Source organism: Macaca nemestrina, chromosome 4 (assembly GCF_043159975.1).
Source record: "Macaca nemestrina isolate mMacNem1 chromosome 4, mMacNem.hap1, whole genome shotgun sequence".
In the NCBI taxonomy this organism is placed as follows: Eukaryota; Metazoa; Chordata; class Mammalia; order Primates; family Cercopithecidae; genus Macaca; species Macaca nemestrina.
The window spans coordinates 23,073,740-23,101,718 of record NC_092128.1 but is presented as its reverse complement, the minus strand read 5'-3'; the positions used below and the strand labels follow the sequence as shown (position 1 = coordinate 23,101,718).

Sequence of the window (27,979 nt, the reverse complement as noted above, 5' to 3'; positions counted from 1 at the left end):
TTTTTGAGACAGGGTCTGTCACGGGCTGGAGTGCAGTGATGTGATCATAGCTCTTGGCAGCTTCGACCTCCCTGGCTCAAGCGATCCTCCCACCTCAGCCTCCTGAGTAGCTGGGACTACAGGTGCAACCCACCACGCCCAGCTGATTTTTTTTTTTTTTTTGGTAGAGATGGGGGTCTCACTATGTTGCCCAGGCTGGTCTCAACTCCTGGGCTCAAGCAATTTTCCCAACTCAGCCTCATGAGTAGCTGGGACTACTCATGAGGTGCGCCTCTACACCTAGCTAATTTTTGTATTTTTGTTGTTATAGATACAGGTTTCCACCATGTTGTCCATGTTGTCCAGGCTGGTCTTGAACTCCTGAGCTCAAGTGATTCACCGTCCTCAGCTTCCCAAAGTGCTCAGATTATAGGCGTGAGCCACTGTGCCTGGCCAGAAATTCAATTCTGATACAAGCTACAGTGTAGATGAATCTGGAAAACATTATGCTAAGTGAAATAAGCTAGGCACAAAAGGAAAAGTAGTGTGTGATTCCACTTACATGATGTATCTAGAATAGGCAGATTGGTGGAGACAGAAAGCAGATTTAGAAGTTACCAGGGGCTTATGGGAGAAGAGATGAGGGAGTGGTTGCTTAATGGGTACAGTTTCTGTTTGGGGTAATGAAAAAGTTGCAGAAATAGATAGTGGTGATGGTTGCACAACATTGTGAATATACTTAATGCCATTGAATTGTAAACTTAAAAATGGCTAAAATGGCATATTTTATGTTTTATATAGTTTACTACAACAGGGAAAAAAAAGTGAATGGAAGCCCTGAGGTAGGAATTACTGAATGTGAGGGCCCCTGTGAGTTCTGGCTGGGCCGCTTCCTTAGGGAATCCTGGATTCAGAACCTTTAGACTGAGAAGCCCCAGTGAAGGCTCTTTCAGTGACTTGCCTGAAGCACACAGACCTGTGTACTGGTGTTTTGAGAAGCAGTGAGAGGAAGAGGCTGGGAGGAGAAAGGGCTCGGGTGGCGGACGCCTGTACTCCCAGCTACTCGGGAGGCTGAGGCAAGAGAATTGCTTGAACCCGGGAGGCGGAGGTTGTAGTGAGCTGAGATCCGGCCACTGCACTCTAGCCTGGGAGACAGAGCGAGACTCCGTCTCAAAAAAAAAAAAAAAAAGAACAAGTTTCTACTGAATCTGCTGCTCTCAGCATGACTAACACCTTCACCCAAGCCTGGTGTTCCCTGACCCAGAGGCCTCTGCCTTACTTGTTCCAGAAAATACACTTCCAGGCTGCCTCTAGGGAGAGGGAGAGGAGCAGTGACCTGGTTGTGCAGAGGGGAAAGGCACCTTGAGGTCAAAGTGTTTCCGGGGTGAATTTCCAACTGTCAGAGGTGCTTAAACCAGAGCAACTCCATCTTGAATAGGAGCTGGGTAAAATGAGGCTGAGACCTACCAGGCTGCTTTTCTAGACGTTTAAGGCATCCTAAGTCACAGGATGAGAGAGGAGGTCGGCACAAAATACAGGTCATAAAGACCTTACTCATAAAACAGGCTGTAGTAAAGAAGCTGGTCAAAATCCACCAAAACCAAGATGGCCACAAGAGTGACTTCTGGTCATCCTCACTGCTACACTCCCACCAGCACCATGACAGTTTACGAATGCCATGGCAACGTGAGGAAGTTACCCTGTATGGTCTAAAAAGGGGAGGCATGAATAATCCACCCCTTCTTTAGCATATCATCAAGAAATAACCACAAAAATGGGCAACCAGCAGCCCTTGGGGCTGCTCTCTATGGAGTAGCCATTCTTCTATTCCTTTACTTTCTTAATAAACTTGCTTTTGCTTTGCACTGTGGAGTCGCCCTGAATTCTTTCTTGCAAAAGATTCAAAAACCCTCTCTTGGGGTCTGGATCTGGACCCTTTTCCCGTAACACAACCACTCCTTTTATTTGTAGACCTTTCTCCATCTTCACTTCCAGAAGTTTCTGGTTCTTACAATGTTCAGATCTTTGGGAATCCTAAAGTCAAAAAATAGGCTGCTTCTCAGCTGTACCCACTGCAGTTTAGGGATCAGATTTTGTGGATTTATATCGTGTTTTTAAAAAATCAATTTGTTGTTTTAAAGAGACCTAATTTCTTTAACCCAGACTTATTTATGACCACATTAAGTTTTCAAAAAAAAATTCAACTCTCTTTTAATAGCTGCTTTTGGACTTAATTGCATTATGGCCAAAAATGTGATCTGCCTATAGTGTTTCTCATATTTTAGGAAACTTCTTTTGTGATCTACCGTATGTTCAACTTTTGTAAATGTTCTCTTGTATACTTGACTCTTTGAAGTAGGCAGAATGGGATTCTTATTATCCCTGTATTTTAGGCAGCTAATCAGGAGTCCAGAGAAGGTTCAAGACTTGTCCAAAGTCCCACAGTAAGGCTGGACCAGAACAGAGGAATGGGGAAGAAAGTATCAGAGCATGATGTGAAGCACACAGACTCCAGTCCCATTGCCTAGGCTATGGCATGTGCCTGTCAACTGACAGCTGGAGATCATGTTAGTTCCTACTTGCTACCATTGTTTGGAGGGCTTCCTATGTGGCGTAAACACTCAGAATCTGTTATTATTATTCCTTTTTATTCTTCATCCAGGTTTCACAATGCCTCTTGTATAGAGGAGTCATTCCAATAAAGATGACGTCATTAGAAACTTTTGCAGCTACTCTTCAACCCTATAATTTCTATTATATCCTGGCCACTGTGCGTAAGAGAGATTATGGCTACAAATACCACAGTCTAAGCATAGAAAAGCTTCCTGGAAGGAATCCATAGAAAGGGCACACAAGTCAATTCAGCAAACTCTGTATTGAGGGCCTACCATGTGGCTAGTGTACCATTCTTATCAGAGTTATTTTCTGTCTTTTGGGGTTCATTTATGCCTTAAAAAATGTAAATGCTCACCAAAACTTTTGTGTAGTAAAAACAACAAAAATGCTTACAGAAAAGGTTAAAGGTAGCTGGGAAAGTGGGGGCAGTGGTGACGGGAGGTAGCCATTCATTTTATGGCAGAGTTTTCTAAATAAAAGGAATTATCTGGGCTGCCCGGACTGTTGGATGCTAATCCCTACAATAATTACCCACAAAGCTTTCAGAGCCACAGAATCCACCAGCTGGGAGGGAGTGCGGCCAGTGGTGGATGTCCATTGAGCTGTTTGTGTTGAAGCCGAGTTCTCTCTTTCTCTTTTGTGGACACAAACAGCTGACAGTCTTAAAATAAAGGCACTTTGCCCGCCTCTGATCTGGATGCCTGGAAATAGGCCAGCCCCCCCATCTCCCTTGTTGCAGACCCTGTGTTCCACATCTGTCTCCATTAAACCAGTTTTTACATCTGTTCTTTACTTTGAATCTTCCCAACTTCTGGGACAAAATGAAAGCATTGTTGATGATTTATTTCTTTACTCTCACCACTATTGCGTGGAATGTAATATGAAAGGACATTTAAAAACACTTTTTATTTTGGAATAATATTAGACTTTGAGAAAAGTTGCAAAACAGCACAAAGCAGCTGGGTGCAGTGGCTCATGCCTGTAATCCCAGCACTTTAGGAGGCCGAGCTGGGTGGATCACCTGAGGTCAGGAGTGCAAGACTAGCCTGGCCAACATGGTGAAACCCCATCTTTACAAAAAATACAAAAATGAGCCGGGCATGGTGGCATGTACCTGTAATCCCACCTACCTGGGAGGCTGAGGCAGGAGAATCACTTGAACCAGGAGGCAGAGGTTGCAGTGAGCTGAGATTGCGCCACTGCACTCCAGCCTGGGCAACAGAACAAGACTTTAAAAAAACAAAAAACAAAAGAAAACAAAACCAAAACTTCCCCAGAACCAAAACAGCACAAAGCATTTTCCTATACCTTTCACCTGGCTGCCCTAATGTAAACAACATCTTCTAGAACTGTAGTACAATGGTCAAAACCAAGAAATTATCACTGGTACAATATTAGTAACTCAACTATAGACTTTATTTGGAGTTCACCTGTTTTCCCATTCATGTCCTTTGTCTGTTACAGGATTCCATCCAGCTCCAGTGTTGCATTTAACTGTCATGTCTCCTCATCTCCTTCAATCTGTGACAGTTCCTACGTCTTTCCTTTTCTTTCATGGCCTTGACACTTTTGAAGAGGAATGGTCAGGTGTTCCGCAGACTATCCTTCAATTTGGGTTTGTGTATTGTTTTTCATGATTCGATTGTGGTTGTGTATTTTTGGCAAGAATATCTCAGAAGTGATGTGTCCTTCTCAGAGCGTTATGCCAGGGGGTACGTGGTGTTGATAGGGCTCATTCCTGGTGCTTTTTCCTTGAACACGGGTGAAGGTATGTCTGAAGGGCTTTTCCACTGTAAAGTTATTATGTTTCCTTTTGTAATCAATAAATATGAGGGAGATACTTTCAGATTATATATTTTGTTTTTCCTCAAACTTTTGCCTACTAATTTTGGCATCCTTTTTATTTTTTATTTTTTAATTTTTTGCTCAGCCTGGAGTGCAGAGGCACAATCTCAGCTCACTGCAACCTCTGCCTCCCAGGTTCAAACAATTCTTGTGCCTCAGCCTCCTGAGTAGCTTGGACTATACATGTGTGCCACCACACCTGGCTAATTTTTGTATTTTTAGTAGAGATGAAGTTTCACCATGTTGGCCAGGCTGGTCTCCAATTCCTGACCTGAAATGATCTACCCCCCTCGGTCTCCCAAAGTGCTGGGATTACAGGTGTGAGCCACCATGCATGGCCATTACTGTGGAGTTTTAATGGTGATTGTTTATTTCTTTCTTCTATATTTATTAAATGAAGTTCTTTTGTAAGGAGGAGCTATGTCTTATTGCTAATTTTCTTATTCGGTTTCTTATTTATATTGGAGTAGATTCATGTATTCAAAAACCACAATTACTTTTGCACCAACCTAATTTTTAAAAATACTATGTATTATAATTCAGGATTATTGTTATTTATTTTATTGTGAAAATTGTTTTACCTTTGGCCTTTATGGTTTGGCCTTTCAGGTTGGTTTAAATGCCCTTTCAAGAGGGTCTCATCCATTTTTGAGCACTTCTTTACTTTTGGGTGCAAGATACTCCAGGATCGCATTTCAGTTTTCCTGTCCAGACCTAGAATTAACCACTCCTTCAAGGAGCCTTGGTTCTTTTACTGGAGAATGATGTTCAGAAACCAAGATCAGGGTGCTGGGTGTGCTCATAGCCACTGGGGTGCCATTGATCAAGGAACATTTTCCCCTTCTAAGTTTTTTTGTTTTTGTTTTTGCTCCCACCTGTCATATCGTGCCTAGAATTCTGGGTCTCCTATAAACTTGTGTAATCAAAGCCAAGTCATCCTGATACACTCCAGCTACCTCAGAGATGGACTGCTGAATCTGGAAGGTTGTGGAGTCTCCTTTTAAAACGCAATCGTGCCTGGATTATAGGATGATGTGATGATGTAACACTAAGTGGAAATAGGTTCCCTGTGAAGGAGAGGAGCAGTCCAGGGCTGAGGACAGCCATGGCCTTGGGGGCGGGAGGGGGACATTAAAGAGAAAGTGGGTAATCATATGCAGTTGTTCTATCTTACGCACTTCCCTAAGGGTAAATCTACCTTCAGTCCACCTTTTTACATTTCCCACACAGAGAGCAGCCCTCTTTCATTCTTTCTTTTGGGAATGTGCAAAGTGTGTGAGTATTTTGGGTCAGAAAGTTGCTGAGGACAGAATATTGGCAAAAATATCTAGGGAATCCTTCAATTACCTATTTTGAGCCCACATAGGCCTCGATATCCGCTTTCCAAAATGAGTTTCCCTGTAAAAGTCTGTCCTAGACTTGACCTACTGCTGTAATTCTGGTCCTTTAATCTCTACTCTTCTCTTCTTTCTCATGTGTATTTGATCAACTATAAACTTCCGATAATCTATACTTCCTTTCTTCTTTGGCTTCTGACCGCCTTCCAAGGTTGGATTCCCCCACACTGCACCCCTTTCCCCCATCCCAACCCTCCAACATCCAGTGGATGGTCAGAGCATTTGTATTCTGAGGGTCCAGGTGAAAACCAAGGGAATATCCATACATCTATCAAGGAGGCTCATTCCCAGCTTTGGAGATGGAGGAAGAAGAGGTGAGGTGGGAGGAAGAGGGGCAAATGACAGAATTGGAACAATGCTAACGATTTTCTGTTCCCCTTGCTGAATTCTGATGCCCCAGAGTCCTGCTGCAGCCCCTGAAGGTTCGCTGGACACTGGCACCTCGGGGATCTGAATGGCTTACCTGCTGAGCAAAGGTCCTCCACCCTGCTAAGTCTTGGGCTATTTGAAAAGCACACTGTGTGGCCCTCTTTCCTGGAGACCAGTGACAGCACATTAGTCTGTCTGACTCTGTTGGAAGGAGCTGGCACTTTGAATTATCAAGTGTCTCTATGAATAGGAGAGGACAGGGGCTCTCCCACTTGGCATTTGTAGTGGCAAATCATGTCTTGGCAAGCTGTCAGGATTCTCAGCACTGACAAAGTGCTGGGGAAAGAAGACCAGCCAGCTATCATTTATTTATGCTTTCAAAGGGCTCTGGAAGCACAGGTAATGATGGGGGTGAAGGACAAGCCCTGTCATGTATTAATAAATAGGAAGCTGTTCACTGGGAGAAGGGCTCTCCTTTCAGATGGGTCATATGGACTAATAAGGCTCCCTGTGGCTCCAGGCCTGGACCTCCTAATGACTTATTAGTCAGAGGAAGCGAATGATATTTCTCCCCCAACCCCTTTTCACCAACTTTGTCTGTAGAACTTGAAGGATTTTCATTAGCAAGTTCTTTAAAAGAAGGCAGATATGATATTACCTGGGAGGGACCCAGAACTTATGCTTGGGGGCTGGATTTTAAAAATAAACTAAATGAATTAAAAACCTTTATTGGATGTCCATGAAATGCCAGACACTGAGCTAGGCACTGGGAACGCAAAGATTAGACTACTTCGTAGTCTAATTAGATTACACTGGCGTGTAGTTTGCTGTTGACCCAGGTATTCCGGGTCAAGGGCAACATTTGTGCAAAGACTACTGGATCAAGTCGTCTGTGAGTAGTTTTAGAGCATTTGTGTACTCAGGGGAGATTGAAAATAAAAGTAATTCATGGCCCATTTTTCAAAGGGTGTATGGATTGATAGGGAAGGCAGAAAGAAACATACTTGATATGGTGGGAAGACACTTTAGTGGAGACTGAGGCAGCAGGACTTTGAAGAAGGGAGAGGCAAGTGCAGGCTGGAGTTTGGAGAAGGTCATGAGGAAATAGTGGGAGATACATTTGTGAAGAGGGGATGTGATGGGGGAGGGCAGGGCCTCCAGAGCCAGGCCAAAGAATTGAACATGACATGGTGGGGGATAGGCAGCCCCTGAAGGTTTAGAAAGGAAGGGGGATGCGTTAGTTTCCTGGGGCCGCCCTAACAAAATACCACAACCTGGGTGGCTTAATACAACGGAAACATATTGTCTCACAGCTCTGGAGGCCAGAAGTCAGGAATCAAGGTGTTGGCAGGGCCACGCTCACGGAGACTCTGAGTGGAATCCTTCTTTGCCCTCTTCCTAGCTTCCGGTGGTGGCCTTCAATCCTTCACATTCCTTGGCTTGCAGTTGCATTGCTCCAGTCTCTGCCTCCATCTTTACATGGTGTCTTTCGTATCTTCACACTGACTTCTGATAAGAACTCAAGTTGTATTGGATTAAGAGCTCACCCTACACCAGTATGACCTCATCTTGTTAATTACATCAGCAATGACCCTATTTCCAAAGAAGATCACATTTGAGGTACTGGGGCTTAGGACTTCAACACATCTTTTTTTGGGACACAATTCAGCCCATAGCAATTGGGTAAGTTGGTACAAGTGGGATGTTGGTGAGATTCGTCTGAATGGAGTATGCTGATGACTGAGTGGGAAGGACTTCCTGCTGGGGATAGGGCAGCAGTGTGACTGGAGAGGCAAGGTTGGCCATGGTGCGGGTGGGTTATGAAAGAAATGCCTCCAGGTGAAGGTGAAACTAAGAGAGTAGTCACAGTTGAAATACAGGTTTTAAATCTCTGTGATTAAAAGAATGATACTGTGATGTACATTTAATTAATTAATTTAGTAAGCATTACATTTAGAAGGAAATAAATGTTTCCTTTGTGTGAGTAGGAGGACTGTGAAGATTGCAAGTTTAGCTTTGGATGTAGAAAGTAGTTGGAGGAAGCCGTGTGTGGTGGCTCATGCCTGTACCCCAGCACTTTGGGAGGCTGAGCTGGGCAGATCAAGAGGTCAGGAGATAAGAGATCATCCTGGCTAACACGGTGAAACCCCGTCTCTACTAGAAATACAAAAAGTTAGCTGGGCGTGGTGGCATGCACCTGTAGTCCCAGCTACTCAGGAGGCTGAGGCAGGAGGATCGCTTGAACCCGGGAGGCGGAGGTTGCAGTGAGCCGAGATCGTACCACTGCACTCCAGCCTGGGTGACAGAGCAAGACTCCATCTTAAGAAAAAAAGAGGTAGTTGGAGGTAAGGACCCAAAGCATGGGGAGTTTTCAAGAAAGATGTGGATGTAGGAATCTTCCCCTGGAGGTGGTAGTTAAGACCCATGAGGAGCCCTTGAGTTGTCACCTGCATCCTTATCTGGCATTTGGGTTGCTGTTTCTAGTTTTGATTTAGAGCATCTGTGTTGGAAACTCTTCTAATTGTGCACAACTTCTTTTTTCCAGTGGGGGCAAGACTTCTGTCATAATATGATGCACATTTGTTGAGGGTGCAATGGGCTTTTTTTGGTGGGGATTGTCTCCTTAAGAATTAGATAAAAATGCCTTAGGAGTTGGGATGCAGGAGGACGATTTCAGGCTGGCCTAACATTCTTGTTTCCAGGATATTCTTGTTCATGCCTTCATACGCCTTGAACCCTCATTTGTTGGGATTGGAATCGGGGTGCTTTTAGATCTCCTAAAACTTAGCACAACTGCATTCTTGAAATAGATTGCTCATCTGTAAATATCTTGAAATAGTTTTATACCTTTTCTTTTTGTGCTCCAAAATCGATGTGATGTCAGGGATCTCAGCGCTTTCTTCTTGCCTGATTATCTTTAAACATGCTTGACTCCTTTAGTAAGTGATATGGTTTGGCTGTGTCCCCACCCAAATCTTATTTTGAATTATAGCTCCCATAATTCCCATGTGTCATGAGAGGGACCCGGTGGGAGATAACTGAATCATGGGGGCAGGTTTTTCCCGTGCTGTTCTTGTGATAGTGAATAAGTCTCAAGAGATCTGATGGTTTTAAAAAGGGGCGTTCCCCTGTATATGCCCTCTTGCCTGCCACCATGTAAGACATCCCTTTGCTCTTCCTTCATCTTCCACCATGATTGTGAGGCGTCCCCAGCCAGGTGGAACTGTGAGTTCATTAAACCTCTTTCCTTTATAAATTACCCCCAGTCTCGGGTATGTCTTTATTAGCAGCATGAGAACAGACTAATACAGTAAGTCTAGTTGAAATTGGGCTCACTGTGCTGCTCATCAAGCCCTTGCATTATTCTGTGGAGATCTGGGTGGTCTTAATTATACCTCATTAGACCCATTAAGCATCCTCAGGAGAGGGAAGCAGGGGACGATGAGAATCTTTATATTTCATTTCCATTGGATGATGATGTGGTTTGGCTTTGCATCCCCACTCAAATCTCATCTCAAATTGTCATCCCCGTGTGATGAGGGAGGGACCAGGTGGGAAGTGATTGCATCATGTGGGCGGTTCCCCCCATGCTGTTCTTGGGATAAGGAGTGAGTTGTCACACAATCTGATGTTTTATGAGGGTTTGGCAGTTACTCTTTCTCTCTCCTGCCAGCTTGTGAAGAAGGTCTTTGCTTCCCCTTTGCTTTCTGCCATGACTATAAATTTCCCGAGGCCTCCCAAGCCTCGGGAGCCAAGTTCACATGTGGAACTGTGAAGCAATTAAATCTCTTTCCTTTATAAATTATCCAGTCTTGGGTAGTATCTTTGCAGCAGTGTGAGAACAGACTAATACAGATGAATATAGTTATAGTTACCGGTATTAGAATTATCTCTGGGCCTCTGGGAAACACTTTACAACTCAGTCAAATGTGAGCACAAGAAACATGGACAAGTTTATTAAGGATGCAAATTCATCTGCGTGCTAAGGACTGACGTCTCAACGTGTGCAGGGGAGAACATAACACAGTTTGGAGGAAGGAAGTGCTCCTCCTCGGTGGCCAGCCCGAGCACACCTCCTGCAGCCCAGCATCCTGTATTTGGAATCTGCTTCCACGCCATCCCCTTTGACATAATGAGCCCACAGCCTTATGAAAGCATACCTGTGCTTTCTCGTTATAAACAACTTCAGAGGGAAAGAGTGGGAGCAAAATACAGACATGATTTTTGGCAAAATGGTTGTCAAGTTGATTCACTACGTGGCAAAACTCTAAACAAAATCCTTTCCTAAAAATGGGTCAGGAAACAAGAGGCAATCCTTAACCAAAATAAAGAACTGTGGCAAGAGAAAATTAACAATAAAAGATATTTCTCTTCGTTTCATCCTTTCTAACTTAGCAGGCATATTAAGTAATGTATTTGACTCTCGTAATAAAAATCATGACTATTTCAGGAAAATGGAAATAAATTTCATCAAATGAGAATGTTCTGGGCCAGAGGTATGTGATTTTTTTTAAAAAACCCACTAATTTTTTTTTCTTTTTTTTTTTTTTTTTATTATACTTTAAGTTCTAGGGTACGTGTGCACAATGTGCAGGTTTGTTACATATGTATACATGTGCCATGTTGGTGTGCTGCACCCATTAACTCATCATTTACATTAGGTATATCTCCTAATGCTATCCCTCCCCCCACTCACAATAGGACCCGGTGTGTGATGATCCCCTTTCTGTGTCCAAGTGATCTCATTGTTCAGTTCCCACCTATGAGTGAGAACATGTGGTATTTGGTTTTCTGTTCTTGCGATAGTTTGCTGAGAATGATGGTTTCCAGCTGCATCCATGTCCCTACAAAGGACACGAACTCATCCTTTTTTATGGCTGCATAGTGTTCCATGGTGTATATGTGCCACATTTTCTTAATCCAGTCTGTCACTGATGGACATTTGGGTAGATTCCAAGTCTTTGCTATTGTGAATAGTGCCGCAGTAAACATATGTGTGCATGTGTCTTTATAGCAGCATGACTTATAATCCTTTGAAACCCACTAATTTTTAACCAGTAAAACTTCCTTTTGAAGTTATGCCTTTTCAACTTTCTGAAATAAAGGAGTTTAAACTTTTAAAGGGTAACCTACCTGGGTCACACAACCAAAACATTCTGCATTTGGTTTGGTTATCCTCAGAGATGAATTCCTTTTCTCAGCACCATCAAAAACCACAGCAATACCTTTTCCCCTGGCTGTGGTCAAGGGGTGGCAGCTATCCAGGTTTTAACTGGGATTTTTATTGATTGTTACCAGTATGGAAAGAATTGCTAATAATGACATGAAATGAGATTTAAACTCATAGCTATGGAACAAGATGCACTACAGGATTTATGCAATGGTACATTCAAAAAGAAAAGGAAGGAGTGAGAAAAAAGTTGAAAACCAATCCCTGTTACCCCTGTGGTTGGGGAGACGATGAGATACTGGAAAACACAGCCTCTTGGTGTGACAAAGCCCGGGGACCATGTTCCTGTTCTGTAAGAGAGTGAAATGCAGGTGCAGCTCTCTTCCTGGATCTGAAGAAGTATTAGGTAGCTGCAGAGACCTGGGAGGGCTGGGCTTCTGTCTCCTGTGTGGTCCCATGAGGGCAGTCCAGTTGGAGAGCTCTGGAGCGGAACCCGCCAGTGTGGGGACCCGTTGCTGGCCCCTGATGAGTGGGTGCACCACAGCACAGAGCGATGGCTGGGGACCTCGCTTCCCGGGCCACCCTGCAGGAGGCGCACTAGCAAGGGCAGGCCATTCCCTGAAGGCTTGCTTAACCTTTCCTCTGGTCCCAATGCTGCTGACATCTGCCACCTTCCCTCCCATCGCTCAGCCTGCATCAATGTTGCAACCCCATAAACTGAAATATGGAAGAGATTTAACCAAGTGGAGCTTAACTCTCTGAGGCTACAACATTGCATTCAAATGCAAACACTGTGAGAGGCACACACCTGAAGAAGACGTAGGCACTTACCCTCCAAGAGCAGGTGGCTCCTCTCTGCCATCCCATCTAGTTTGTTTCCTTACAGCACACATCATGACTTGTAATTATTTTATTTACAAATAGACTTTTTCCCCCTCTCCTAGGAAATAAGCCCTACGTGGCAGGAGTCATATCAGAAATGCTGTATTGATTTGTAACATCTAAAGTGCCCACAATGGGGTCTGGCACACATTTAGACACTCCATGGATATTTCTCTTTCTCTCTCTCTCTCTCTCTTTTTTTTTTTTTTTTTTTTTGTGACAGAATCTCACTCTGTTACTCAGGCTGGAGTGCAGTGATGCAGTCTTGGCTCACTGCAACCTCTGCCTCCCAGGCTCAAGTGATCCTCCCTCCTTGGCCTCCCATATAGCTGAGACCAAAGGTGCACACCACCATGCCCGGCTAATTTTTTTTTATTTTGTAGAGACTGGGTTTCACCATGTTGCCCAGGGTGGTCTTGAACTCCTGGGCTCAAATGATCCACCTGCCTTGGCCCCCCAAAGTGCTGGGATTGCAGGCGCGAGCCACTGCACCCAGCCATGAATATTTGTTGAATGAATGAATGAGCTCACAATGTAGAGGCTGACTATCCTCACCAACTACCTCCATTAAATGCATTACAAGCTGAAATGGCCCAAGTTTGTTTTGTAGCTGTATTTTTTTGTAGCTGTTTGTTTTGTAGCTGTGTATAGTAGAAATTTTGGTTCCCTTTGTTATTTATGCTCCACAAATCATGCCTCTTCTTTCCCTGCCCTTTAACTTTTCTCTTCCTTCTCAGTCCTGTATCTGGAGGCAGTTTTTAGCTTCTAGGGTGACCATGGGCTAGTGTGGACCTCAAGGCAGCTGCTCTGAAATGACTGCACAGGTCTGGGTTGAGAGAGGAAGTGCTGAGATGAAGTGAAAGCATGAAGTGTGAGGGACCCCATGCTGCTGTGCTGTTCAGGACGCCACCTGCATGCTCATATGTGGCTGGCCATGGACAAGGCTCCCCTTGACTTCTCTTCCTCCAGCAGGAAGGCCAACAGGCTTGTCCTGTGGTTAGCATGGGACTCTTGGTGAGGATGTCAGCACTGTGGCTTGGCTTTGTTCCACAATGTGCTGCCCCCTCTTTGCACTCCATAACTGCTATTTAAGCCACAATCTTTTCTAATTATTACAATAATTTGCCTTAAAGTCACTGGCTTGTCAGTTACTTGGCTCATACTAGCTGTATTAGTCCATTTTCACACTGCTGATAAAGACATACCTGAGACTGGGTAATTTATAAAGAAAAAGAGATTTAATGGAATCACGCAGTTCTATGTGGCTGGGAAGGCCTCACAATCATGGTGAAAGGTGAAAGGCACATCTCACCTGGTGGCAGGCAAGAGAGAATGAGAGTCAAGCCAAAGGGGAAACCCCGTATAAAACCATCAGATCTGATGAGACTGACTCACTACCATGAGAACAATATGGAAACCACCCCCATGATTCAATTATCTCCCACTGGGTCCCTCCCACAACACATGGGAATTATGGGAGCTACAATTCAAGATGAGATTTGGGTGGGGACACAGCCAAGTCACATCACCAGCAAATCTCTGCTAGCCTTTGAATCATCCAGCAGGCAGAAAGAAAAATCTACAAGGACATGAGAGACTCTATTCTGTCTGGGTAGATACAGAGGGATAAAAAGAATTCCACAGAAAGAAACACAAGAGTTGATTATTTACAGGACCTCACCATTCCTAGATAGAAGGCAAAGGATTTTTGTTATTTAATCTATTTTTCTTTCCTTCAAGAGTTTAAAGGAAAGGAAATCCTGGGTCCTCAGTGGTATTTGCTTGGTGTCTCATGGGTATCATTTTTTGGATCATTTTCAATATTTAGACATGTTTTCCTATCTGTAAGTGATGCTCCTAATTCCTCATCAGATGTCCATCAGCTAGGGTGCTGTGTAAGGTTATCTATTGTTGCATAAGACACTATGCCTACTTCTGGTGGCTTAACGTCACCTCTTTGTATTTGTTCACGGTCTGCAGTTTGGACTGAGCTCAGCTGCTGGTTCTCCTCCTGGTCTCACCTAGGGTCACTCATGCTGCTACAGTTATCTGGGGGATTGGCTGAGGCTCTATGGTTCAGGACAGCCCCACTTACATGTCTGGTGGTTATCTGGGGCTGTTGGCTGGGACACCTCAGTTCTTCGTGTGGCCTCTTCTGCAGTGTGACTCCAGACTTCGTTCCATGGTAAGATCCAGGAAGGCAAGCCCTAATGAGGGAAGCACTTGTCAAGCTTCTCCCAGCTTCGTGTTTGATGGGCCAAGCAACTCACACAGCCAAAATCAAGAGTGAATATACAAAGGGATTATGTAAGGACACAGATACCCATAGGCATGATTCACTAGGGACCATTATTGTAACCGTCTACTTCAGACAGAAAGAGTGGTGTGTTATTCATGGGTTTGGCCTTTCATATGCTTCAACTAACTCATTTCATTCTTTCATGATTTTGCTAACCCTTCTGTAATGAGGTGCTGGGCAATCCGTGGGAGTATTTCTCAACCTATGCCTTCTAAACATCTATATCTTGGGGTTAGCAAACTTTTTCTGTGAAGAGCCAGATAATAAATATTCTGGGCTTCATGAACTGCAGTATCTGTTGCAACTGCTCACCTTTGCTGTTGAAATGTGGAAGCAGTCATAGGTAATATGTAAGTGAATGAGCATGGCTGTGTTCCAATAAAACAAAATAGGCAATGGCTCAGATTCAGCCTGTGAACCATGGTGTGTCAATTCTTGATTATATCACAATTTTATAGACTGTCAAAAATTGTTTATTACACTAAAGTATTGTTACTTCTCAAACTTGAAAATTAAATGTTGTCTTTGTAGAATCTGATTTCATCCAGATCAATGCATAAGATTTTTCACCTAATTGTTTAAAATCATAAACAAGTCCATATAATATTTTCCAAGTATCTTTTAAAGAGTCTTAGAAAAAGCTGTGTTCATAGAATAAAATTTAATTAGTTGGTTCAGTGAGAGTTGGAGAGGCAATATAAGTGTAGAAAGCACAAACTTTACATCCAGACTGCCTGACTTTACCACTAACTAGTTGTGTGACCATAAGCAAGTCACTTAACCTCTCTTTTTAGTTTGATCATCTAAAAATAGGGATGGCAATATTCCCACCTCATAGGATTATTAGGAAGATCAAATGAGTCAGTTCACACAAAATATTTAGAATGGTCCCCAGATCATAGTACATGTTCAGTTAAAATGGTGAAACAAACATCAAAATATCATAAAACCCTAACTCCCTTAAGTAATAATTTTTGTTAAGAATGGTTATATTACAGAGTTTCTAGGTTCGTAGTGTTGTGGTCTAATCTCATGAACCATTAATTGAAAAATTACCATAAATTAGTTTCGATCTGAAGACTTTCAAGCCTAATGAAATTTGACTAGCAAATCACAAAGTAGTAGCAAATCACAACGTAGTTAGATTTGGTAGCTTGCCACAGGGGATGTGTATAAACATACGGAGGATTATTAGATACTAGGAAGGGGATATAGGTGTACAAGACACTTCCAGATTTGTAAGTAAAATCTTAGAAAAATGGGTGTGGTGGCTCACGCCTATAATCCCAGCACTTTGGGAGGCTGAGCGGGGTGGATCACCTGAGGTCAGGAGTTCGAGGCCAACCTGGCAAACATGGCAAAACCCTGTCTCTACTGAAAATACAAAAATTAGCCAGGCGTGATGGTGGGTGCCTATAATCCCAGCTACTCAGGAGTCTGAGGCAGGGAGAATCACTTGAATCTGGGAGGCGGAGGTTGCAGTGAGCCAAGATTGAGCCATTGCATACTCCAGCCTGGGTGACAAAAGCAAGACTCTTGTCTCAAAAAAAAAAAAAAAAAAAAAAAAAAAAAGAAAGAAAGAAAAATACAAATTCTTTTAAAAAAACTCTAGTAGTATTCTCAAAACCAACATCTGGTGGCTAGGAATTGTCTATGTATTATTTTCCTTTGTGTCACAAGCTGCTGTTACCATGAGTGTTGCCAGACATGGGATCCACTGTTCTATCAAAACAGTGGAAATAAGACCATCCTTGCTGCTGCAGCTGCTGAATCATAGAAGTTGCTAGAGTGGCCAGACAATGCTTTGTTTTGCTTCGTCACGTATAGCTGTGCCCGAGTATGTGTCACGATGGCTCACAGTGACCCGCACTTGACCCCATGGTCAGCATTTCCTCAGTGAATTGTAGTGACTCTGTGGTATTTGTCTTCACTTCATTGATTTGGGTTTGCAATCATTATCAGCAGTACTTATGAGGCTCCATGGTCAATATTTGGGTCCATGGACACAGGTAGCTTAGTGGCTCTTCTAATAGTATTTTGTAGGGCAGGATTTACTGAATCAAAGCTGTTTTCACATTTTACTGTATAATGTCATCATTTACGTCATCATTCAGAACAAACACAGTGAAACGTCTACCACGGGCCAGGTGCTATTAAAGCTGCTGTTAAATTCTCTTCTTAATCAGCAATCATATTTTAAGAAGTAAAAGCCTTGGAGAAAAATATCCCACGGCTGATGTGTGATGATCTGGCTGGTATCTGGAGAAGATCATTGACCCGACACGGGACCTATTTAGTTGGGTAGGATGAGTGGCCACCCAAAAAGAAAAACAGAGGGCAAAAGCCACTCCACTGTGTAGAGAAATTGGGACACACCACTCCAGGGCACCTGGCCCCAAGGCTGCTGTTCCCAAGCCAGTGGCACACCCACTGCAGCGGGGAATCCATCTTCACAGCACGGTGTGATGGCAAACAGGGCATTGGGCTAAGAAAGCAGCCTTCGGCCTCCTCAGAGTGGCTCTGCCTGCCAGTCCACAATGACCTGCATGTAAAAAGCATGAGACCGCAGTTCATGCCATAGGTCCCAAGAAATCTTTGCATGTCTCTCCCAACCCTCCACTTTTTTTTTTTTTTTTCTGAGACACAGTTTCACTCTGTCGCCCAGGCTGGAGTGCAGTGGTGCGATCTCGGCTCACTGCAACCTCTGCCTCCTGGGTTCAAGCGATTCTTGTGCCTCAGCCTCCTAAGTAGCTGCGACTACAGGCATGTGCCATCACACCCAGCTAATTTTTATATTATTAGTAGAGATGGGGTTTTCCCATGTTGGCCAGGCTGGTCTCAAACTCCTGACCTCAAGTGATCTGCTCACCTTGGCCTCCCAAAGTGCTGGGATTACAGGAATGAGCCACTGTGCCCGGCTTCCACTCTCCACTTTATTTTGGAATTCAAGGAAAGGTAAGGTAAGGGTAAGGCTTGAGTCTCAGGAATCCAGCTTTGGGGATATAAGGGGGAAAATCCCCTAAGAATAACTGAGGGTCATTTTCACCAGTGTTACATCTTTGGAACCATTGTTCCGTTTTCCCCTGACTTCTTTTGGCCGGAATATACCTTTGAAATTCATTTTTAAAGATTGTCCTAGGTGTCTGGAGCTTCAACACTTGGCCAGTTTTGCTACATTTCACGTGTTAAAGGCTTCCATTTACTTTCTCTTTAGGAAGTCATTTCTGATGGCATCTATATATAGGCTAACTACTTCTTGCTCTTATGGTCTTATTCAATGGTCCTCAAACTTCAGCATGCATCAGAATCACCTAGAGGGCTTGTTACAACACAGGCTGTTGGGTCCAGCCTGAGTTTGAGTCAGTAGGTCTTGGCTAGGGTCCAAAAGTTTGCATTTTTATCAAGTTTCCAGGTTATGGCGATGCTGTTGGTGTAGAGACCACATTTTGAGAATCAATGTTACAGAAAGAGGAAAAAAATAATCTCATGGTGGTCTGGTATACTGTGCTGCATGGAAGTCCTATGACAGCTATTCTCTAATCGCAAACTAATTCCCCTCTAAGCTCTTTCTTTCTACCAGATGTATGCCTTCCATCCATATATGTGGGTCTGTTCTTCAATCATTATATAAGGCGACTCTGTTCCCTTTAAAACGTATTTAACCAGATTTAAACTTTCTTTATAGAGCCCAATTCTTTTTTCTTCTTGAGACTGGGTCTTACTTTGTTGCCTAGACCGGAGTGCAGTGGCGCAAACACAGCTCACTCACTGTAGCCTCAAACCTCCCAAGCTCAAGCAATCCTCCCACCTCAGCCTCCCAAGTAGCTGGGTCTATAGGCACTTGCCACCATACCCAGCTAATTGTTTTTTAATTTTTTGCAGAGACTCAGTTTCCCTCTGTTGCCCAGGCTGGTCTCAAACTCCTGGGCTCAAGTGATGTCCCTTGCCTCAGCCTCCCAAAGTGCTGGGATTACAGGCGTGAGCCACTGCGCCGGTCCTAGATTCCAAGTCTTAAAATGAGAACTTCAAACATTTTCTGTAAACACTTCCCCCTAAAGCCGCACATGGTCCCCATTTATACTTCAGTCAACAACGTGAAAGTTCTAAAACAAAGCTTTTGCTATAACTTAGTATCTGCACATATTTTTTTCTATCATTAAAAGTAAACTGCGAATAGTCTCCTGGTGTTGACAAGATTACAACACAATCAAACTAATTTTGTATTTAATTTTGTTCAGTTTTAAGGTTCAAAGTGATCATCCTGAAAATTACACTCTAAAAAGGTGCTTGTAGTTGAGTTTGGGAAATGCAGATCTCCAAGAAATGTGGAGCAACTTAGATGAGCAATGAAAGGATCAAAGAGGTTTAACCACGACTTCATTTTCTTCAACCCCTCTGAAGATCCTGATGCTCTGGGATGTGTTGGCTATACCTTGTTCCCCGTCAACCAGGAGCATTACTGAAGTTATAGTAAAACAATGTCAGGAGACTGACACAAAAGCAAATCCTTTCAAAGACTGGTAAGGTTTACTTCAATTAAATCTATATTTTATTTTCTCTCCATTTTTTTTTTTCTAGAAGTGGGATACATTAATTTAGATTAACTAAATGTTTGAGTCAATCAAGCTTCTGGTATAGTTTTAGAGATGACTACAAAACGAAATTGATAGTAACTGAGAAAAATGCTGCTGACACACTAGCTGTAGCACAATTCAAGTTTATTCCATTTGTTCTTGCAACACAAAACTTAAACACAGTATTATTTAGCATTCGGATGTACATGAACTAGGATACTTATGAGAAACCCAATTGTGTCAAAAGTATGACATTGTGGAAAAAATGAACTCAAATATATCAAAATGCACAAAGCACTAGTCTTCCTCCATTACTGCTTAGAAAGATATGATTGTTTCTCCATTTACAAAATAGAATCAGGACAATTTAAATTTTTTATATTTTGCATGCAAAACACTGCAATTGCTTATTTATGTAGGAGGGCACTCTCACCAGCTTCTTCTATACACAATTGAGTATACAATATTGCATGGAAGAAAACAGCAGCTCAATTGAAATATTAGAAAAAAAATCAAATAGATACATATAGATTTAAAATCCAGTACTTGGGAAAAGAAATCAATGAATAAAAGGCCTACTTGTCTGCAGCTTCCACACACTGCACCTACCTACTACCTCTCTTCCATGCTTAACTGGGTTTAGAAAGGTGAGCTATGCGTAGAAGAACTACTTGGGATATTCAAGTGCTGTATTTGAACGAGAAGCCTATAGATACCAGTCTGAAGCTGCAAGGGAGACTTTGTTAGTACACTACTATAAACAGGTAAACTACCTGTTTGTACTTGATATAGTGCATATGAAATGACTGATTTAATACAAAACTACAGAACATGCAAGATTTTTTCTGAGATGTTAAGTATTACTTCAGTGGAGAACAAAACTTACTTAACCTTTTGCTAATGCATGTAGTACCAGAAAGCAAACATGGTTTTAGCTTCCTTTACTCAAAATATGAACATTAAGTGTTGTGAATTTGTCTGCCAAGTGGTTCAGAAATACATTATAAATAACCTAGTTAAAAAAAGAAACTGTGAACCATCTTGGTCAGTCTATTCTATTCTATGTTTATATGTTATTTTCTCAAGCAATAGCTTCATAATTATGGGGTTTACAAAAAGGTTGAGAAAGAAGAGGGAAGGCGAAATAGCCTCTACTGCATTACAAGGAACATCAGGATAAACTGTACAAAGAATTACATGGTTTCCATACCATGAATGTAGAAAGCAGACCAGGTTTAGGAATGATAGGACAATGCACTCTCTGCAATAGCCAACTACAACAAAACACTTCGAAAGTAAAGGTGAAAATTATGTAAAGGGAAAAAATTCAAGCCTTTAAATAGCATTATGTCAAGAGGTGAAAACAAAGGTATCAAAACACCCTGTTGCACTACGTTGATAGTTACAGACTGATAGAGTGCCCTCCCTTTTCAATGAGGATGTCTCCATATTTTAGTTCAGTGATGTAATGAAGTACTGATTACTGATTTTTAACCCAACTCTTAATAGGCTGCATTAAGACAGCAAAATTAGCCAAATACAACAAAGTATTGAAACCACTACTTTGTGATTGTGTTCTTGGATATAGGAAAATTACAGGGTTAGGCTAGTTGTAAGTGAAAAAGCCACAGGATTACAAAAAGGGCTCATGGGGAAAGATACACACACACACCCATACCCACACACACCTACACACCCACACGCCCACACGCCAACCAACCAATCAGCAACTGATCAGTAAAACTTGTTATTAACCAGGGTGACTGTTCTTGGTAATAGTTTAACCCTGCTGTAGAATGCTACGTTGCCTTTAAAAATCAATTCAATTATTACCCAATTATTAGGGAGTATCAGTCCCTAACCCACCCTCCCCGCTCTAAAAATTTGAGGTACATTCAATTATTGCATGACTTGGCTAAGAAAAAACTCTTAATATTTTTAGTAAGGTTATATGGATGGCAAGTCAAAGGAATCTTAACATTTTAAATGCAAGATATAAAATTTAAGCTTATATATTTTAATTAGCTGTACTGCTCATGAAATAAATATTTGGAAATACGTGTAAATATTTTCTGCAAGTCATAAGAACACCATTTTAGGGCACTGTATTCTAAGAACAGAGAATACATTCTGAAGTTGTCACACTTTATGCGATGCATGATTTATAAAAGCAACAAAAATATATTATGTAGGTGGGTTGGCATATGTTCAGCAGAAGCCTATCAACAACTCTGGGAAACCTGGTTACAAGTGTATTTTTGAAGGGATGGGGCTAAATTTGTCCAAACAGTAAATCTCACCCCAGTGATAGCTTTGGTGCAATAAGTAATCAGCATCCAAGATGGGTCTGAGAGAGGCATTCCAAAGAATGTTCCTTAATTTTCCACACATAACCAAGGTCAATCCATTCAAACAGCAAATAAAGAAAATCCATAGGTACTAAGATAACTGTTCTCTCTTTATATGATACTAACAGGCTTATGGCTATGATTCTATTTTTAAATCCCCTTTTACTACCAGCAGGAGTTTGAAAGTGTTTCAATGCTATATAAATGTATGAATCTAGAGGAGAAAAAAATATGCATACTGGAATGGTTTCTCCTTTAGACTTCCAAAACTTAAGATTTTATAAATAAAACTAGTCAGTTTTATCTAAAGAGACATGAAATCCATGTGAAAGGGGAGAGAAAATCCAAAGTTCAGTCATCCAGCAATTTAGGAGTGTGCCCCTCCTCACCTTAACTAAGCTTTCACATAAAGCTTAAAGTCACTGAGGAAAGATTTGGTCACCAACCTTATAGGCAGCGCTCTTAACTATGCCAGGAAATCCCCAGTAGAATGCATTCTTAAGGCAGAAGGCTAGAGCTAATTGCTTATCTCAGCACCCTAAGTTTACATCACAGCAGCCACTACTGCTCACACAGTTAGGGCTACCAAATATGTCGAGTTGGCCTTTGTAGAATCAGACCTTCAACACAATCAATTAATAAATTAGCTAGGGAGCTGAAAAGGTCAAATGATACTGGTGTATTTTGTCTTTGCTCTCCCTTGGGTATAAGGTGTATTAGAAAGGGAAGAGGCTTACTTGATCAGGAATCCCAGTAAAAGCCTGATCATGGTTCTTTTTGCCCCTCCTCCAAAACACTTTTTTTTTTCCGGTAGTCTGATTTGTTATGAATTTCTCTCTCCCCTCACCCCTCTTAAAGTATTTAGCTGAAGAAGCTGGCAGATAGAGAGTGACAGACAGACAGGCAGCAGTGTGAGGCCACAGGAGAGTCATTCTTCCCAAGTTATCAGTCCATCCATCCATCACTGGAGAAGAGCTTTGATTGCCTGGTTGTCAGTGGCTTCAAAGGCGGTCAGTCCATCTGGGCCTTTCACAGTTTTATCAGCACCCTGGAAAAGAGAGGAAAGGGTCCTTATCATTAAATGAGCCCACAACTAGGGGAAGAAAATGTAAGACTAGATTGCATGGCACAGGTTAATGTTTACATCAAGAATTAAAAATTCCTTTACTAGTGGAGACTATTCTACTGCAGAAAAACAAAAAAGCTGGCAATGTTATGGATTAATGTTGTAAAAACGCCACATTATTTTTCAGGCACTAAGAATTGTAAGCTACAAAATTAACCCAGGCAATCACTGGCTTTTATTTATACTATCATATATTTATCTAATTAGGCTTTAAAAACAATATCCCTATGCACAGTATGAAACGGGGAAAAAGTAAATCACTTTGCTAAAGTATTTCTGTGACAAATTATTTTTTCTTATTTGAAACACTTTTTGTATATAATACTTAATGCACTCTACATCAAGAACATATACAGTATTGGTCATTTTACTTGTAAAAACTTTGCAGTAAATGAGAGGCAGACTATAAGAAGGTTCCCTGCAGTATTGTAGGGAAATATTCAGTGCAGATACCAGACCGCTCTGAACGCTTAACCTGCACAGTGCTGCCTTGGAACATTTTATCTGCAACACGGCATTCTGGTTTTGAGAGGGTGTGTGTGCCCTTTTGTGCCTGTATGTTTTGTCTGTCTGCCCTTTCTGGATGAAAGCTCCATGGGGGCAGTAATTCACCACTGTACTCCCAGGACCTGGAAAAGTGCCTAGGTGCATGGTAGGTTAATCTGCTCCCAAACCAGGTCTGATTCTTAACTCCCAGAGACAACATCCTACCATCTGAGGGTTCTCTTCACCAGCTCTAGCTCCAGCCAGTATTTATTCACCACACAATCTCTAGAGTCCTGACCCACTCCCCTTGCCAAATCTCACGCATTCTTCTGCTTGTTCCTGACGCCTACAGAATTGTTTAAACTTGGCATACATGGTCCTTTAGAGGCTAACATTGGTCAACTTTACCAGTCTCTTCTCCAGTTAACCTCTCCATGCTCTAATCCTACAGAATTTCCCACCAGTTCCTTCCTGCCATGTGTCACGCCTTTATCCATGCGGGCTCTACATGGGATGCCTTTCCCTTTTCTTTGGCAAATCCACCCATTCACTCAACAAATATTTACTGAACGTTTAATGTGCACATCCTGTGTAAAGGACTGGAGAATCAAAGGAAAATAAGACAAGAGTCTGCCAGTCTGGATGGTATGAGAGTCAGACAACTCAACCAACACACCACCATGAGAAGAGAACAGTAACAGGGATGAGTGGTCCATAATCAGAACAGGAGGTGGCAGGAGGGCATTTTAAGGGAGAAAGTCTTCCGAGATGAGGTAAAAAGCCTGAGCTGAGTCTTGACGAGGAGTACAGGCTAATTGGTTAGTAAATCAGGAAGGAGATGACATTCTAGGAAGTGTGAAATGATCACAAAGTCCTCCTCAGTATTATTATAAAAGTCTCTATTTCCTCATTTCTAAATGAATTTAACTGCTTCATGGAAGACACGGAATTCAGGGTCAAGTGGAAGAGACATCAGTGCATGAGAACTTCAATGCTATGAGTCCCGCCACAAGGGTTAAGGGACAACTGGGATAAGTTATTTCTTATTCATTTTGATGGCTGTTTTTATGACTCGCATTATAAACTGTAATTCTGCATTAGCAGTTACATATTATAGTGAACTTCTATTGCTTTTTAGCTACCGGAGTTTATTTCCCTCCATTTGATGGCAGCACCCTACTTTCATCTCGGGGAATCATTTGTCCCCTATTGTTTTTTAACATTTTAATTTTTAATTATCATGGGTACAGAACAGTTCTATATATTGATGGGGTATGTGATGTTGTGATACAGTCATACAATGTGTAATGATCAAATCAGGGCCCTTATCACGTCTTTATGTGTTAGAACATTCTAATTCCGCTCTTTTACTTATTTTAAAATACACAGTAAATTGTTAACAATTGTAAACAGTAAGTTGTTAATAACAGTTAACAATTTACTGTAGCCCTGTTGTGCTACCAAATACTAGATCATATTCATGGTAAGTGTATTTCTGTTCCCCTTACCCATTCCCAGTGTCCTCTGTAGTCCTAGGATTGTAAAATGGAGATGCTTATTTTCCTCACCAAATTTCAAAGATTTATTTAACTCAAGCGGAATACTCTCTCCTAGATTCTGAATCTTGACTGAAGAGATCAAAAGAGGGAAGAGAAGAAGTCAGAGCTCATTTCTGGGGCATCACCTTCGATGAGCCAGCTGAGAAGTTCCCGCTACCCAGAGCCCTGCAGTTGCCACAGCTCAGTCTCTTCTCAGCCTGGTTCCCAGGTTTTCCTGTCGATTTTTCAAAAATTCCTTTTTTGAAAGGAATTTTCAAAAATTCCTTTGAAAAATTTTCAGTAGCTTTTCAAAAATTCCTTTTCTGCTTGTTGACTTATCTCTGCTATTTGCAACCAGAAGTATTTAGATAAAATATTTTTAAAATGTGCATGTCACCTTTTTCCTAATTATGATGCAAACTTAGAAAACTCATAATTCTATAGGTTAGATACAAGTAATGTTAACATCTTAGTCTTTCCTTCTACTCTTCTGTTCTAAATATGTATACATATATACTTGTTTAAAAAATGATCCGAGTAATTATAAGTAGAGTGACTATATTTATATCAGACAAAAGAAGCCTTAAGATAAAAAAAATTACTAGAGACAAAGAGGACATTTCATAATGATAAAAGGTTCACAATTCAAAAATGTAATTTAAAAATTCCATTTGTAGCAGCATCAGAAAGGATAAAATACTTAAGAATAAATTTAAGGCCAGGCGTAGTGGCTCACAGCTGTAATTCCAGCACTTTGGGAGGCCTATGCAGGTGGATCACCTGAGGCCAGGAGTTCCAGAACAGCCTAGCCAACATGGCAAAACCCCATCTCTACTAAAAACACAAAAATTAGCCTCATGTGGTGGCACACGCCTGTAATCGTAGCTACTCCGTAGGCTAAGGCATGAAAATCACCTGAACCCAGGAGGCGGAGGTTGCAGTAAGCTGAGATGAGATCATGACGCTGCACTCCAGCCTGGGCAACTAAGCAAGACTCAGTCTAAAATAAAATAAAATAAAATAAATAAATAAATTAAGAAAGAATGAATTTAATAAAGTAAAACCAGTTGCTCTAAAAAAGTAAAAGATGAACCGGTTTTGTCAATATAGGTAAGAATATTAAAACAACTTTTTTTGGTACTTGATACAGTAACTGAAGAATTTAAGTGTATTTGGCCCTATCCCTTCCTTGAAGAAAACATTTTAAAATTGTTTTTAATTATTTGCATAACTTTAAATAATATACTCATGCTGATATTTGAGCTATAACTTTAGATTTTATCTTTTGACTTCCTGCTACATAGATAAGCCTTTAGCTCATCACTACCACCCTTCCCTAGACCCTCACAATTTCTTATACTTAAAATACTTTCTTTATAAATGTAAACGATATTTATTTAAACCTCTATTTCTTGTTCCATCAGTTCTCATAAAATAATTTTATAAGATACTTTCTCAACCTTCCCATCACTCCCTTCACCTTCTAATTTGCCAGCTTTTCTATTTTGTCAAGATTAACTTTTATATTCTGGCATGTAAAAACTACGTTTTTATCAATTCTTATAGTTAAAATAAGTGATGTTCAAATTATTTCTAGGTAAATACTGCTCATGGTGGCACCTAGCAGCCTAATATGACTAGTCATTTTCTGTTGTTCCAATACTGCAACCCTGTGCAATTCTCACAAATGACAGAATCAGAAGGTAACACTTACAGTAGCAGCCTGAGTTTTCCCCAGTCCCACAAACTTATGAATTAAAATGATTTGGCTCTGTGTCCCCACCCAAATCTCAAGTCTAACTGTAATTCCCAATGTTGGAGGTGGGGCCTGGTGGGAGGTGACTGGATCACGGGTGCTAATGGTTTGGCACCACCCCCCACCCTCCTAGTGCTGTCCTGTGATAGAGTTCTCATGAGATCTGGTTGCTTAAAAGTGTGTAGCACCTCCCCCTTCACACTGTCTCCTGCCACCATTGAGAAGATATGACTGCTTCCCCTTTGCCTCCTGCCAGGACTGTAAGTTTCCTGAGGCCTCCCCAGCCATGCCTCCTGTACAGCCTGAGGAACTGTGAGTGAATTAAACCTCTTCTCTTCATAAATTACCCAGTCTCAGGTAGTTCTTTATAGCAGTGTGAGAACAGACTAATTCATGAACCAATTTGTTACTCTCAAGGTAAATTGCTACCACAGAGAGAATCTAAAACACAATGAATTGAACTAAGTTAATTTATTTCTTGCTCATAAAACAGTCTCAGTGCTAAGCACACAGAGGTTGGCAGGGTGGCTCTGTCCTTTAAGGTCATCTAAGGACCTAAGTTCCTTCCATTCTGTTGATCTTCCATGGGTACACTCCTCATCCATATGCTGGAGCTGGCTCATCCTACATCTCTTTTTAGCCTTCTAGATAAGGAGAAAAGTCCATAGCAAGTGGATTCATATTTTGTAATGATTTGGAAGTGACACACATCATTTGTGCACATCTCATTAGCCTAAAAGTTAGACACACAGCCATAATTAAAACTGCAAGGAAAGCTGAGACACAAGGACTACTTAGGCTGCCATGTGGACAACTACAACCCGGGGTTTTCTTTCTAAAGCACAAGGAAAAATCAGACATGGCAGACAATTTGCAACCTGACCTATACTGCTCTGAAAACACTTTGAAATAAGTCACTAACATCCTCTAAATGCCAAGTCTAGTCAATATATATGGTATCTGAACAGTGATGATAGTCTTATTCCCAACTCATTATTGTCCTAACTCTGAAGACAGTATTATCTCCACATTCTCCTGCCTAGCCTGCCTCTCCCTCCCGCACCAACTCCTTCTACTCTCCCCTGCCTCCCTTTACTTTCTCTGGCTATCCTTTATACAAGGTTCAGGTCTTTAACACTCTTCATAACTTGCTCAACATGTTCTTCCTAATCATCTCATCCATGTCCAACCTTTATTGTCCTCATTCTGAGGACTGGCTTTGAGACTTACCTACTTTAAGTTCCATAAATACCTTGAATTCAACCTCTCCCAAAAGGAATCTGTAATCATCTTTTCCTATAAACCTTGCTCCTTTTTCAATATTCTCTAACAAGGTGAAGAACACTACCATCTTCCAGAAGATGTGGAGGACAGTATGCAGTTCTTATTTACTTAGTCTTCAGACCATACTATTAACATTTCCCATCTGTCCTTGGTTCTCCATTGCTACCATCACTTTTTTAGTTCAGGTATAAACATTTTGATGCAATGATATTTTATTTTATTTTATTATTATTATTATTTTTTTTTTTATTTGAGATGGAGTCTCGCTCTGTCACCCAGGCTGGAGTGCAGTGGCACAATCTTGGCTCAC

General features: G+C 41.6%; 1 protein-coding gene and 1 long non-coding RNA gene across 4 annotated transcripts in view; one reads left to right on the top strand and one right to left on the bottom strand.

Annotated features, from left to right (window-relative positions):
* LOC112424844 (uncharacterized) overlaps positions 1-26,971 on the top strand; it is a 153,745-nt gene extending 126,774 nt beyond the window's left edge. Inside the window, exons 1-3 of one of the 2 annotated variants that reach the window (XR_011621940.1) lie at positions 18,759-19,077; positions 24,706-24,858; positions 26,227-26,971. This is a non-coding gene — a long non-coding RNA (uncharacterized lncRNA). Of the gene's footprint in view, positions 1-18,758; positions 19,078-24,705; positions 24,859-26,226 lie in introns of those variants that run through there. The other variant, XR_011621939.1, reaches the window with a different exon arrangement.
* The window catches only part of LOC105471328 (myotrophin), a 49,445-nt gene continuing 40,724 nt past the window's right edge, over positions 19,259-27,979 (bottom strand). The window contains exon 4 of one of the 2 annotated variants that reach the window (XM_011723770.2): positions 19,259-22,527. In XM_011723770.2, the coding sequence (XP_011722072.1) occupies positions 22,441-22,527 (87 nt within the window). In that variant the 3' untranslated portion in view covers positions 19,259-22,440. The remainder of the gene's footprint in view (positions 22,528-27,979) is intronic. The other variant, XM_071094438.1, reaches the window with a different exon arrangement.